Genomic DNA, 16,346 nt, shown 5'->3' with positions numbered 1-16,346 from the left:
ATAGTATTTGCAGGATTTTAACACAAGTTTTAATGTATGCCCATTTAAGAGATGCATATTCTTTCAATTAAATCAGTCTTCAGCAGTGCATTCAAAGTCAAGAGTCGTTTTGATCATTTTTTTTTACTTTGACACATCTGTGTCTCATATGCTATGCCAATTTGGGAATGAATATATTGGCCTTGTTTCCTTATTGCCTTCTTTTCAAAATGTCTTTTAGTTGTTTCATTGCTTGTATTTTGTTAAAAGTTTGGGTTTAAGGTCATTGTTTAAGTTTAAACTATGCCATTCATTTTTTTAAATTAATTTATGTTGATTCTACATACATTTTGTGATTTAGTGTGTATTTACTTCATAATTTATTGTTTTAATGTTAAATGCAATTAAACTCAATGCTGGTGCTTTAACATAACATGTTAAAAAAACAGTCACTGATTACTTCTAAACACTCCTGCTCTTATGCTCCAATATTTGCAAGGTTATCCCAGTTAATATTAGAGTAGTTAAAGTCCCCATTACTATAATATCCCCCTGTAAACTTGCCTTGCTCATATTACTAAAAAGATGTGCATTGAAATTATTGCCTGCATTAGGCAGTCTACAACACACTCAATAAGACCTCTTTCCCTAATACTTTCCAGACAAAGCCACATGTCCTCACTAAGATGGAGCTCATCATCCAACTGAAGAAGATGTGTTTAAATTCTGCTTGACATAAACAGCAACCCCACCTCCTTTTCTGTTCAGTCTATCCTTCTAAAAAATTTGTTATCCCTCTATGTTATACTCATCCCCATCATTGTTATTTAGACAGGTTTCTGCTGTTTTTATAATATAATTATGCTCTGCTAAATATAACTCCAACTCAATTGTTTTTTTTTTTGATAGTTCTAGCATTAAGGCAGGTTAAATCTTCCAAGGCAGGCTAAAATCTTAATATATTTATCATAAAGATATACACACAAAAATAATATATGAAAGGTTTAATGAAATAATGTGATGAATGCCATATTCACATTTTAGAACCACTGTTAAAGAAATATTGTCAATTGAGAATCTCAAGCTATAGTCAAATCATATTTTAGAAAAATGACATCTTAATGTGCAGAATGTTATAACCAATAATGATCCATAAGTGTAATAACTCAATAAAATATATGATAAATAGCACTTAAATTTTAGTGTAAACCATTATATAGTGGATTTAAAAAATCTGCACACCACTGCCAAAAATCTCAGATTTTGTGTAATAAAAATATGAAACACAGATACTGTAAATCTGGTCAGAACTTATTCCACCTTTATTACAAAATTGCAATCTATACAAAAAAGGTGAAAACAAATCAAACGGTTCAGTGAAAAAGGGAAAAAATTACACAAAAAACAGGTTGCATTAGTGTGCACATCCTCTAAATTAATGCTTAGCTGAAGCAATTTTTGATTTTATTACAGCACTCAGTCTTTTCAGATAAGAGTCTATCAGTTTGGCACATCTGGACTTGATGATATTTGCCCACTTATCCTTGCAAAAAATTTTCAGATCAGTCAAATTACGACAGCATCTTCTGTGCACAGCTCACTTCAGGTCACCCATAGATTTCTGGCTGGGCCATTCTAAAACATTGATCATCCTTTGATAATGCCATTGCTGATTATTGATTTTGATGTATGCTTTGGGTCACTGTCATGCTAAAATGTGAAGTTTCTCTTCATCATCAGCTTCCTAGCAGATGCTTGAAGGTTTTATGCCAAAACAGACTGATACTTGGGGCTATTCATGATTCCATCCACCTTGACTAAACCCCAGCTCCAACTGAAGAAAAGCAGCCCCAAAGAATCATGCTCCCTACACCATGCTTCACTGTGGAATATGTTGTTCTTTTGATAATGTGCTGTGTTATTTTTGCGCCCAACATACCTTTTTGGAATTATGGCCAAATAGTTCAACCTTGGTCTCATCAGACCATAATACATTTTTCCACAACGTTAAGGGAGACTGGGTATATTTTTTGAAAGGTTTAGCCAGGCTTGGATGTTTTTCTTTGTAAGAAAAGGCTTTCATCTTAGTACCCTAACTCACAGCCTAGACATATGAAAAATATGACTGATTGATGTTACATGTAGGGAACAACCAGTACTTGCCAGGGTAGGCCTCTTGGTGGCCTCCCTGACCAGTTTTCTCCTTGTCTTCTCATCAGTCTTTGAGGTACGACCTGATCTTGGTAGAGTCGTTGTTGAGCCATAATTTCTCCACTTATTGATGACTTCATTGTGCTCCATGAGATATTTAATGCTTTGGATACTTTTTTGTACCCCTGGAGCACCTGAGCTCAATTTTGAGCTTCATGGCAAAGGCTGTGAATACTTATGTACATGCGATTTCTCAGTTGTTTTATTTTTAATAAATTTGCAAAAATCGCAAAGTAAACTTTTTTCACATTGTTATTATGGGGTGTTGTGTGTAGAATTCTGAGGAAAAAATGAATTTAATCCATTTTGGAATAAGGCTGTAACATAACAAAATGTGGAAAAAGTGATGCGCTGTGAAAACTTTCCAGATGCACTGTATATATATATATTTTTTTTTTGTTCTTTATTTCGCCTTATACAATTTTTTGTATTAGGAATTTGTTAGTTTTCGCACACCCCTTGGGGTCAGAGCGCAGGGTCAGCCATTGTACAGCACCCCTGAAGCAATTGAAAGTTAAGGGCCTTAATCAAGGGCCCAGCAGAGTAGGATCTCTTTTGGCAGTGACGGGGATTCGAACCGGCAAGCTTCGGGATACCAGCGCAGATCCTTAGCCTCACAGCCACCACTCCGCCCCATATTATATTATATAATATATATATATATATATATATATATATATATATATATATATATACACACACATACATATACATATACACAGTATATTTATTTATTTCAGGTAATCAAGATCTTCTAAACTTCTTAGTTTCATAATGTGAGGTTTTGCTACTGCCAGCACTTAGCAAGTGCATTATTTACCTCTATTATTATTTATTGTTAAATATTGTATGGAGCACCACTTTGTACAAGGTACCATTTATGCCTTAATTCTTTCTTAACCATATATACACTGTATATTTATCATGTGCATTTCAGGATAAAATTATTTTTCACTTCTCTCATTGTTAAGCATCAGAATTACTCCATGTCATGTATCATTTGTCATTTCACACTAGCCATTTATCACGATTCAAGACTCACTTATTGCTTATCACTTTGAGATTGACCTCATACCCTGTATGTTCATACATTTAATAAGTAATGTACTGAAAAGAGGCTGTGAGTTTGCATGTTCTGCTCTGCAAGCTTTTTTTCTTTAAGGGCAGCGTCTCAGTATATAGTGTATGCACTGTTAAAATAATTTATGTCCTAAGCTCTTCCAGACCCTTTTGTGAAACTGCTTTATGCCATCTTTATGATGTTCTTTGATGTATACTTCTAAAGATTTTTGCTCTTGCTGGTATTTTGCTTTCCAGTTATTCTGTACTTGTGTTCAAAGTACACATTAATTAGACTTTTTATTAGATTTATGTGTATTTTTTTATGCTATTTCGTTCATATTTTTTACATTTGTTACCTTTTGGTTATATGGATACATAGCATTTTATGAAAAAAGTTGCATTTTGACCAAAAAAAAAAAAACTTTTTTCTGAAAAATAAAAATTTAAAGATTTACATTTAGAGAAAAGCCAAGCAAAATGACACCTTTTATTGGCTAACTAGAAAGATTACAATATGCAAGCTTTCGAGGCAACTCAGGCCCCTTCTTCAGGCCCCTTCTTGCCTGAAGAAGGGGCCTGAGTTGCCTCGAAAGCTTGCATATTGTAATCTTTCTAGTTAGCCAATAAAAGGTGTCATTTTGCTTGGCTTTTCTCTACATTCATAATGGCTAACACGGTACAGCACCCTAGTACTAAAGATTTACATTTGAAAATGGAATGTGTCAATATAGATTTGATAAACATTTTAAAAACTTTACATTTTCAGTTATGACAAAATGCAATAGGCAACAAAGGATCACATTTATCAGTTTGGCTCCTTCTGTTCAAACAGGATCCCAGGTAACAGCTCCCACTTGTTCCCATCTCTTATTTAAGTGGCCTTGTTAGCTGAATGCAGTGGTAGTGCATGCAAACTTCATGCAGACAACATCCAGGCATAACATTCAAAACCAGAACCCTAGGTTCATGAATCAGCAGCACAACTGTGTCATCCTACTTAACAGCCACTTATGTAAATAAATTCTGTTTGCTAGTAAATGACACTTCCACTAATGCTATACAGCTCTATTTCTCACCACGCTAAACAGCTTCAGACAGATATTTTACTTCTTTATTTACATGAAAACTCCACCCCAACAGACAGTGTGAACAGACAAGCCAAATTAAAACCTATCCTTATCTCAGGAAAAATAGTGCCTCAAATATAAGATAAAATACTTTACAGTTTATTTTTGTTGTTATAAATATACATCAGAAATATGCAGAGCATGCTTTATGAAACTGAAACCTTTACCATATAAAAATGAATGTATGCTGTAAGTTTTAATCAACCAACCTGCCCTACCCTCCCCACCCTAGTGTTTCGATATACCCTGTAAACTGCATTTAAAGTTTCAAGAACAGGCATGGTATTCTTTTTAAAAGTTACAAAAAATGCTGCACTTAAAAACACAATTTTCAACAGCAAATTAATGTATACCATGATTGTGAAAAAATTACTTGAAAAACACCAAATTATCTTTTAATATATGAATATAAACTAAATATAGAAATATTGTTAAAGAAATTTTATTTTAACACATTAATTACAAGCATCTTCCACACTGGTATCAGCTGACAAGGATGTAACTGATGATAAGATGCTTCTGATATGCAGAGATGAAATCAGAGTATATTTCTTAGCACATAGAGATCTGTGATTGACTTGTACAACTGGCTTGGTTAAAATTTTAGTTACAAACTAATTTTAAAGAAATTGGGAATGGGCAATCTTTTTATGAAATCTAATTAGGGAAATGCATTTGAATATTACACCTTAATTTCTTAACTTCTAGAAATGTTGTGTATATCTTGTATGTTTAAAAGAATAATTAGTCATTCTCCTCCAAAGAGGCTATAGCTCTGATCAGTCTCAGACGATGGGGCTATAGCTATTGATCTTCCAATGCATGTACAGCCATGTTAATTCAAATAAAGAAAACAAATAAACCACTATATTTTTAGGATATCAATATCACCTTCCTTAAATAACCAATTAAATTCCTTCACTTCCTCAAGGCATTTTCCATAGATTGGTTTCCTCCTCAACATATTACTCTTGCTACAACTGCTTTATAATGACCATCTCAACAGTCCAATCGCAAACAGCAATGTACCTCAATTGTAGAAGTCTTCAGTAGTGCAATCTGATCTTCACGAGTTAGTTCCAGAAAACCAGGCAGTTGTTTGGCAAAATCAACAATCTCTTGGACTGACATGATAGCCAGTTCTGTGAAATGAGCAAACCTTTGCTGACGTACTTCTCGATTTTGTGGGTCCTGGTTCTGAGGCCATGGCTGTAAAGCAGAAAGGTAAATTTTGATTTGAATCTCTAATCATCAAGAAATATTTGGTTATACAGTATATAATTATCCACAGAGGAATTTAACAAGATTTTGAAGGAAGCAGAGGATTTCAGTGGTGAAACTGTACTTACACCTATCAGAACAGGTAAGAGAACCCAGCAGACTAAAAGCTGCCTTGGTACTATTATGATATCATTCTAGGATAGTAGAGGGTGTTAAATATTATTCGTGCATCACCATCACAACATTTACAGAGTAAAAATGTATGACCAAATTTTAAGACAGAAAATACCAAGGTCAGTGCTTTGAGATAGTAGCCTCTAGGTGATTAAATAATTGAACGAAGGAATTAAAGGTAATTTCAACAAAGAGTTACCATTCTTCTTGTTGAGGGGCAAAAGCACAAGCAAAATTAGGGGAAAAAAAACAATGAAGGAAAATCATGGCTGGCAAAGCAACAGGTGTCAGACAGGAAATCCTGCCAGTAGTTTACTCACAGTCACTTTGGGGCGGTCAATGAAGGAACGTTTATTACACTGTTTTTGTACTGACACCAATTTCTCTATCATCTCGCGTTGCTCAGGAGCAAGCTTAACAGGCTCCAAAATGGAGGGGGTACGTAACAGGGCCCCAGAGTTTCTAGCAGTCTCATCCTCCTGTCTTTTAATCTTTTTCAGTTGTATCTGTTCTTCTGACAGGACACCTATGAAAAAAAATGAATTAATAAAGATCATTCTATTGAAAATTCTTAATCTCATAAGACCACTCCCAAATATGACTTTTGCCTTTCATATGTACTATTACCCACTATACTCTCTCCCTCTTCTAAACCGATACCCTATTCCACCCTTTATTAAATCTACAATTTCTCAGCAATAAAACCCACCACCCCAGATACTAATAATTCTCAAATTTTCCCCAACCACTTTACCTCATCTTATTCCTAACTTGTTTCACACTCCCTAATAAACCACCATTTACATTTCATTATGTTTATGACACGTTACTCTGCTATACTACCTCTTTGCCCTGCCCCTTGACAACTCACATTGCTCCAGCATGCCTGCCTCACGACACTTGCGTAGCCGGCATTCCTGGCACTTGCGCCGCATGTACATATCCATCTCACACTTGCCACCATTCTTGCAGCTATACTGCGCACTCTTGATGACGCTACGGCGGAAGAAGCCTTTGCAGCCCTCACAGCTCAATACATTGTAGTGGAAGCCAGAGGCCTTGTCCCCACACACGCTACACACCTCATTACCCATCATTTTTGGGGCTGGCCCTTTTTTCCTCTTGACAGGCAGCCGATCTGCGGAGAAAAAAAATATCACACTTGTTTTCAATGTAAGAGATTCATATTACATAATAACTCATAACAAAGTATTATCAAATCAAAATAATACAGGAAAGCAGATCAAGTGGTGGTACAGGGCTCCTTTGATCAGCCTTTCTAAACCATCTTTTGTAAAACTTCACCTTAATCTAAATGAGAGTATGAGAGGACCTAGTGCCATCTAGTGCCCAAAGATTATAGCAACTCTTTCCCACGAGCAGCAGATGACAGAAAATAACATATTCATTAAACTTATCAGTGTGTCAAACTCCTAATATTAGGAGTCATAGACTTCCAAACAGTTGATGATACCCGAGAAAGGCGAATTAGTAAAATATGGATTCCCCCCCCGTGAAGTGGGTTATCCATTAACAATAAACTATACACAAATAGTCAAAATAAATTGCTTAAGTAGTTAATTACTAAAGCATAGAACTGTGGAATAGCATACCTGAACAGGCTGCCAATGTATCAGTATCATAGTCCAGCTGCATTACTGTGCTGTTTTCCATTGAAGCTTGACCCATATCCATTTCCTGGGTGCTGGGAAGGATGAAGCCATCACGCTGTATGCTGAACACAGCATCACAGCTATGAGACTGTATAGCCAGAAGGCCATCATGGGCTCCCTCAGATAATAAATGAGAGACACCCTCTTCTACACCAGAGACAAGTTGTGGGTCTGGAGTCAATGCCAGAGGTTTACCAACTCCTTTATAAAAAAAAAAAAAAAAAAAAAAAGGATATGGTAGTTTTATAATTACCAAACAATATAGGAAACACTAAGACACTAGACAAACACACCTGATATAAAATGTGTTTTACAAAACGTATACTCTGACCTACCTTTCACCAAAAAAAAAAAAAAAAACAACAAACAAGTTCTATTCACTCTGGGTTGCAGTGGGATCCTACTGTCCATGGACACAGAGTTCTGATTGATATGGCACTCTACTTCTTCTCAACTTATATCACCTTTCTACACTAAACTTTAAAAAATATAGTCTCTCTGCCGATTCACCTTTTTCAACAATATAGAGTCAGATTTATTCCTGTCTACTTAATCTATTCTACAGCAACAGACGATCAAGTTCCCAAATTTCCCTGAGGTTATCTGAATGTGTACTCCTCAAAAGATATCTAAAATTGCTCAAAGGATATATCATAGTGCTGGAAGACAGCAAACATTTGGTATTCGGTACACTGTATTAATCTCCGAGGGGAATTGCAGGATTCACTATTCTTCCAGGATGTTTGAACAAGTGGGTGTTGCACAAGTGACAAATAAACATTAAGAAAAAAAAACTAGAGGAATAAAAGGCAAAAGGGATGCACATTCAAATTTACGCATTCATATGCAACCATAACACATACAATGGCTATAAAAAAGTATACTCTCTCCTTATGAATTAAAATTTTATGCTCATTAATATATACATTTTCTATTAACTGACCAATTTTTTGAACATACTTATTCCAGTACAAACTAATGGGAGCCGGAACCTCTGCCATTACTGGCTACAAGGCAGAAAGAAGCCCTGAAACTGGTGCCAGTTCAACACAGCGCATACTCGCACATTTGCATCCTCAGCCATATCAGGCCAACTGAAGCAAATGATTGAATTTTTTTTTTGCATTGATCAATACAAAAAGCACTGGAATATCAAAAAAATCTAAATCACTAATTATTAAATTATAAATGATAAGAAATGATTTATTCCATTATACATTTTAACAAGTTCAGGTCAAATTATTTGTCTTTGGAAGTGATAGATCTTAAGTGATGGATAAATGTGTAAAGGTTTAGGAATTACTTGATTAGACGTTACAGATCCTTTCAAAAAACTGAATAAATAAGACCAGGGATGCATTCAATGCAAATATTAAATAAGATTACTGAAAGGTATCAGCCATGGGAGGCTATAAGAAAATATTAAACAAATTATTTATTCCCCAAAGTGGAGTAATCCCCATCATACAACAATGGAGAAAATGTAGCACAACTATAAACCTGTGTAAAACAGGATATCTTCCAGATATTTTTAGCACTAGAATGACACGAACTGCAGTGGCCAACAACAACTCAAAAATTTGTTTCCATAGCTTAGATGGAAGAAACCTGTCAGTATTGTGAGAAAAAACACAACAAATCTTCAATGAAGTATACAGGCAAAATAATTAGAAACTAAATAGAAGAACTTATGTCATAAAATGTGACCAAAAGTTAACATTTTTATAACTTGATGCTGTTATCTGGACACAACTATAATATGGCACATCATCCTGTAATCATCATTTATGCCATAAAGCATGATGAAAGCAGCACAGTGTAAAAAGGATAGTGTAAAAAGAATGCAGCAAAGTATGAAGGAATAATTGAAGGTAACTTGCTGGGGTCTGCAAGAGACATGCAACTACAAAGAAAATAAACTTCTGGCAACAAGACCTACAGCAGTGGTGTAAAACTCAATTTTATTGAGACCCCAAAAAACATTTATATTATCCAAAGCGGGTCACAATATATCAACAAACAACAATGATTGCCACATTATCTTTACAAACAAGACACACAGGGATCTACCTGCTCATCATAATTGTACTGTATATTCTCCCTTGCATCTCTATTGACGCAGTCTTCCATCTTTGCTATCTTTTCTTTTCCTGGAAACTGAACCAGGTTAAGACATCTACCACCAGTCATAAGACTGAAATCAGCAGAGTGGAAAAATGACATAAGCACATAAATTGATTGAGAGCAGCAGTCAAGGCACCTGCAAGAATTTCTAGCTAAAGCAAAGAACATCCTTTCACTCTTGCATTAACCTTCATCACAACCTGATGGCATTTGACTGCAAAAAAAAAAAAAAAAAAAAAAAAAAACAACAACTAGTGTACATGATGGACCAAATTCAAAAAGACCACATTCAGAGTCAGTCAGGAACAGCAATCACATTTAACATGACTAAAAATTCCAATGCATTTTTTATCCACATACAACAATTATGTCAGGAAAGTTGTAGAAGGGTAGCCAGTCTTGATATCTGTGCAGCTTTGAAAAGTGAATGGCAGCAGTGGCGTGTGGTAAATCAAGCTACCATCTCCTTCATGACACACTCACAAGTCTGGCTGTATGGAATGCCACTTTTTCTTTTTGTGCCATTAGAAGCAGAAATTTTCCATTCTAATTATAGTTTAGTAACTGCATTTTGCTGTGCAGATAAATGTAAGTGGACAATGGAGCTGTATTTTTTGCCAGGTTTAAATGTACATTATATACAAATGCAACCTTTATATGAAACACAAGTTAAAGGGGGATTTTGGGATAACTAACGGTCATCACAAGCTGTATGTAACTTGTTTTGAATAATGATAACGTAGGTTGCTTTTAAAAATTTTAAGGGCTGGATTCTGCTCACAGGCCTAGAGTGTACAGGCAAAAATCGCACTGGGATTTAGTTTCTATATACAGTATCTTGAAGATCTTCAAACCAGTTAAGTCCAGTTCAGGGCCATAGAGACCAGAATCCATCCCATCAGGGTCATTTGCAAGGTAAAATCAACCCTGGGATTGGATGTCAGTCCACCATAGGAAACAATCCCAAACACACCCGCACTAGATCATAAGGGACCAGTACGAGTCAACTAATAGTTTATCCTGTACCTTTTTTGGAGGGGGTAGGGGAAAAAGAGCTATCAACCACTAGCCATGGAATTCATTTCAGTTCAATTAATTTCTATAAGGTGATGTACCACTTATACACCCTGAACACTACTGTACAACTACTTGCAAATAAATACATTTATGAATTCATCAAAGTTCTTTAATCAAGTTTAGTGTCATTTGAGGCAATAGCCTATCCTATCAACAGCAGGCAAAAGACATAGCAAGATTTACAATATAGTGTAAGTAAATTAAAACACAAGAAGACATGGAATCATATTACAAACCATAAAACATTAAGAAAACAAGCTATATACAGAAATATTCGGCATTAGTGAAGGGCTAGAAAAAAAATGTAAAGGTTATTTCTGTTCTAAAAAAATTGAAAAGATACAAAACATTTTGACTCTACAGCTCTCAACGCATGTGTGATGAAGTCTATAGAGCCAAAATGCCGTGCCTCTAGCCTTCTTTCCATATTTTCATTCCAGATTCCAAATTCCTATTCAGACTCATTCCAGAATCACTGAAGTCCCTCTGTTAACCAAAAAACCCACAACAGAACACAGAGGAGAGAATAAGAAAGACTTAGAAATGTTCAATTAAAATGACTGTAACAATTACAGTATACACAAACACACACACACACACACACACACACATTATACATACAATATAAACAGCTTTAGCCACAATCATAACAAGCAAACTTAATCACTATTTACACCCTAAGATTAATTGGGCATCCCTAATTTTTGTATAACTCAAGAGTTTGAGGGCTCTATAGCTAAATGTTTTGCCTCACACATTGTTTTAATTTATCCTTAATTTAAAATAGGCCTGCACTTCAGAATTACAGAGCATGCTCTTCAAGTATTAAGAAGTCCTATATGGTAAGAAGGCATTTAATCATTTTCAACTTTTTACGTCAAAAGGAGGATTAAGAAAAAAAATCTGTTATAAATTTAATTGGCAGTCAGGATAATGATTTAAGAATAAAGTTAAATTGTTGCACTTCTTAGTTCTAGTTATAATCCTTGTCATCATGTTTTGAAACACTTGAATGCAAAAAAGTCAAGCTTTAAAGCCTAAGCTTTAGTTCAATTTAGAATGGGTCACAGGACGTAAAACAAGGTTCACCAAATGAGCCTCATCAAGTTTGTAAATATTAACTTGCAATATAAAAATATAGCAAACTATCCAGTGTCCAGATTTGTAAACTAATACATTTATCATAAAAGCTAAGACTACTGTAACACCTATTAAAAGTGCCTATCATGGATCTAACCTTTTTTATTTCAGCAAAAATCACACATGACACACAATTAAGATGTGAAAACCAAAATATCATTAAAATATCTATAAAGGGACAAACAACATATTGATCATGAAAAGTACCCTGAATTTTGAAATATGATTACTCATGAAAAATTATACTGTAAAATTGTAAAAAAATACAGTTATAGTAAAATGGGAGTGGAGCAAGTGGACTAATAAGGAAGTTCTGAAGTTCACTGTTAAGCTCATGGAATTACCAGTCATAAACCAAATCAACATGACTCAATGTCAGTAGTGATAGGCAAAGTCTTTAAGCTGTCACTGTAGCACCTATAGGATGACTTACCTACTTCTGACCAGCTATCTGGGGGCATCCCCACTACTCCAAGCAGTGTTGCCATATACACTACTACAAGAACAGTGGAATCAAGATCTCCTTTGCTTGTAAATACACCCTGGATTGGATTACCATGTCCAATTCAAATCCTAAAACCCACTATCCCAAAACTGAAAGATAGATAGGTTTCATTAATTTCTGGACATTATACTCCCAAAACATCAAAATATTACTGTGCTCTAACAATAGTGACACATCTGTTGAACAGAGATTTACTTTCAGCTATCTATCTATCTATCTATCTATCAACCAGACAATAAATACATTGACAAGGTGCCAGCCTGGCAATCCAGGTAAGTTACAAGAGCCACAGAAAGACCCATGTTGGAATATATGATCAGTTAGCATTCTTAAGAATAGGTTTCACACCCCAAGGACTATAGGAACCTGCTCAAACATACAGAAGTGCCATGTGCAGTATATTATGGAGTGGCCACCATTAGAAGAAGCGATTTCCCTTATCTTTCTTAAGTGTGCCCAAAAGTGATTATTTTAGGGATAGTAGATGATTAGGAAAGTTGTGGGGAACACACAGGAAGCTGGAAAAATTTTCCCAAAACATAGGGTGGAAAAAAGGACTCTTGTATTTTTCTATAAACATTATAGGACCATAGAGGAAATGGGCCATGATCCTTGAACAAACACTAGGAGTTGATAATTCGTATAGTAGTGCATACTTTTCAAGTATTTTTCAGTTTTTCAATAACAGGCCTTTTACTGATAGAGCTGTGTTTGATAAATAAACGATTATAAAAAAAACATGCCAGTGCACAAACACAACTGTTGTCAAACCTCAATGATATTTCTTCTTGGGGGAAAAAGGTTTCTGCCCAATGAAAGAAATTTACAGCATGCTGACAGGATGTTTATTGATAATGTTCAGTTTGCTTTAAAGTTTGTGGTGTGAAACGGTACCAAACTATCTGGAAATTGAAACAAAGCAATAAATCAAACAAAGCAAGTGGAATACTAGTGTGAAAACGCCTTTAGTCAGTGGGATTGTGTACCTGCCACCCCAACTTATAATTACAGTCCAGACCTGTTTAGCTAGGCATATTATGTCAACAAATTATTCTTTTCAGACTATTTATTCATTACATTTCCCCACAGTTTATCACCTCATGTTTATCCAACACACTTTATATTTTGTTTTTCATGTTTTGTTCTAGGTTTGGGTGATATAAGACAAATTGGGCATTCCCCATTCTGGTAGGCTCCTTAGTGACAGACAAGGCCTGTTAAGAAGCAAACATCTACCTTCACCCTGGACCCTACATTCCAGAAAGAAGCTAAACTCTTCTTACCAGGACCTGCCTATCATCTACAAAGGTGTCAATCAGAGTTGAACTGGCATGTTTCTGGTCAGAAAATGCAAAACAGACACTATGCCAAAACAAAGAGTTATAATTCAACTAGTGACAATTCTGATGGACAAAATGTGCAGATGAGAAGGCACCAGTTTTGAAAGTGAAAATGATTTTAATACAGTATCAAAAAAATTACACTTTGTTCAAAAACTAGCTGCACTCATCTCTCAGGAAAATATGCTCTCTCTCCAGAATGACCCCTCTCTCTGAAACTAAAAAGCTAATGAGCCAGTCCCTCTTTGTCAACCTGAAAACCGAGACCCACTCCTTCGGGCCAAGCCCTGTGCCAGTGGGCTAGAAGACTAAGAAGCAGCTATTGCTTCAAGAAGGGAACTTCAGCATTAAAAATCTTGTGCCAGAAATAGTAATACTTTTGCCTTTGAAGTTGCAGACAACACAGCATATAGTAAGCTGAGAAAAGCACAGAACACCACTGCACAACGAGAATGTTTGCACTCTGTATCCTGTCTTATATATCTATATATATATATATATATATATGTGCAGATAGCATACTTCTATAATCCTTGTGTTTAATGTCTATAAATTGTATTATTCTGTTAAAATGAGTGTGCATCAGTTACTTTGAAAAAAGTCTGACAGCCAGAGACTAAAACTAAGAAAGGAAAGGTAAAAAAGCAGGATCTTTACCAAATTATTTAATTAAATATCTGTGTTTCTAAAGGCAAAAATTATAATTAACCAGATTAAATATCTTCCCATTCCTTCAGTGACCTATACAAGTGCTCCATCATGGTATATTATGATTGTGTCATTTAGAAATTGCTGCTTCAAAGATCTTGCTAAAGATGGAAAAAGGTCTGACATGATTTGTCTTGAATTCAGCCTCGACCCCAATTAAAAACACAAAAGATGCAATATGAGTAAAGGTATATATGTGATGGACTGGCACCTCATTCAAGGAAAGTTTCCACTTTATACCTAGTGCTGCCAGGACAGAAACAGAGTTTCCCAAGACCCTGAAATGGTTAAAAAGGTTGGAAAATGTAGCTGAATTAACACAGAAGTCTGAAACACACACTCTAGTAGTTTCAAAATTCTTGCATGTCTTAGCATCTTACTTATTTCTTGCTAGGGTCAACGTGATGAAAGAGGCAACAGTGTCACTGCCTACCATGACCAACATTGTTGATGTTACTCGTAGACAATGTGGACATCTTCATCACTACAAGTTGTCATAACTGAAATATTCACAACCTAAAAAAAGAGAGAAAAGTAAAAAGACAATTTAAATACATTTTAAAAGGCAACAAATACAAGCATTCTCATCATAAAAAATTGCTTTGGATTTCTGCTGGAATTCTTTGAAGATGGTATTCTGCTTTTCAATGAGTTTTGCAATGGCACCTTGTGGACAATGAAAGTTGAATGCAAGTCTACCAGTACAGTAACTTTCTCTTAAAGATGTTCTCATTTTTCTCACACACAAGTTTCAGACAGTATACACTACTGGACAAAAGTTTTACAACACCTCAGTTTTTCCAGTTTTTGTTTCAAATTGAATCACTTTAAATTAGGGCCTTCTTCAGGGAACAACTAATACGTTGCATCCTACAGATATTCTGCAGTAATTAAAGTAAATTAAACTTTGTAAGCTGAAGCAAGCTATTTGCACAGGTGTCCCACCTTCTGCTGATTACTTAAAAACCCTCTGTCTGTCTTAAAGCAGCGTTGGAACAGAGTGTTACTACACCTCCTGAAGTGCTACTTGAACAATATCACACATTGATAATGGCAAGAAAAATGCAAAATAAATTAGACACGGAATTATTATTACCCTTAGAACTGTAGGCCTTTCAATTAGAGATATTGCAAAAAAATTAAAGTGTCAGTGAGTACAGTGTCCGACAAAATCCAAAGGCAATTGGAAACTGGATGAAACTCTGATAGGAATCTAGCAGGCCCAAAGTCACAACTCAATCAGAAGATAAGTTTCTCAAGGTCACCAATGGCTTGTGTGCTACATAGGTGCCTCACAGAACAACAGCATCAACTACAACTTAACAGTGGTTGAAAAAAAGGAAGTCTCAGTTTATATTATGAAGAGAGACTTTGTGCTGCAGGATTGACAGGGCAAAGGGCAGTAAGAAAGCAATTCCTTAAATCACAAAATAGGGCCTTGAAATACCAGGATTACTGCAGACTGGGAGAAAGTCTTATGGAGAGATGAATTAAAATTTAAAATCATTTGTTCATCACGCAAGGTATTTGTACACTGTCAAGTTGGTGAAAGGATGGTTCCTCAATGTGTCACACCAACTGTTAAAGATGGAGGAGGAAATGTGATGGTGTAGGGTTCTTTTGCTGGTGACTTGCACAGAGTGACTAGCATTCTGAATCAAAAGAGTTACTATAGTTTGACTGTTATATCAGCAAAAGATGGCTACTTTGATTAATCAAATTTTCGAATAATATTTTGCACTTGTAATGAGTCCTTATATTTTATTTGCCATTGTTTACTTGTTCTATGCCTTGATTTCATGAAACATTAAGACATTAAACTGCGTGCTTTTCTATAAAATCTGGAAAAACTAAGGTGTTCTGAAAGTTTTGACAGGTAGTGTACATGCCAATAAATTTAATGCAGACTGTGTTTCATTATTTTGTTTAATAAACACACTGTGGTAGATAAAATGTAAAATCTCTTTAGTTGCCCAAGTCTCTGCAGAAATTAGGTTAATAATCC

The 16,346-nt window shown here is 35.4% G+C and overlaps 1 protein-coding gene across 6 annotated transcripts in view; it reads right to left on the bottom strand.

Annotated features, from left to right (window-relative positions):
- Nucleotides 1-16,346, bottom strand: part of nr1h3 (nuclear receptor subfamily 1, group H, member 3) — a 49,616-nt gene that overhangs the window by 23,680 nt on the left and 9,590 nt on the right. For 3 of the 6 annotated variants that reach the window (XM_028794259.2, XM_028794258.2, XM_028794260.2), the window contains 5 exons: nucleotides 14,775-14,857; nucleotides 7,388-7,648; nucleotides 6,646-6,912; nucleotides 6,095-6,300; nucleotides 5,409-5,588 (listed from right to left, as the gene is read on the bottom strand). In XM_028794259.2, the coding sequence (XP_028650092.1) occupies nucleotides 5,409-5,588; nucleotides 6,095-6,300; nucleotides 6,646-6,912; nucleotides 7,388-7,648; nucleotides 14,775-14,823 (963 nt within the window). In that variant the 5' untranslated portion in view covers nucleotides 14,824-14,857. Of the gene's footprint in view, nucleotides 1-5,408; nucleotides 5,589-6,094; nucleotides 6,301-6,645; nucleotides 6,913-7,387; nucleotides 7,649-14,721; nucleotides 14,858-16,346 lie in introns of all 6 variants that reach the window. The other 3 variants (XM_051923194.1, XM_028794264.2, XM_028794261.2) reach the window with 2 other exon arrangements.

The sequence above is a fragment of the Erpetoichthys calabaricus genome, chromosome 2 (genome assembly GCF_900747795.2).
Source record: "Erpetoichthys calabaricus chromosome 2, fErpCal1.3, whole genome shotgun sequence".
NCBI lineage: Eukaryota > Metazoa > Chordata > Cladistia > Polypteriformes > Polypteridae > Erpetoichthys > Erpetoichthys calabaricus.
Note: the sequence above shows the minus strand (reverse complement) of the source record. Positions and strands in the feature narration are given on the sequence as shown.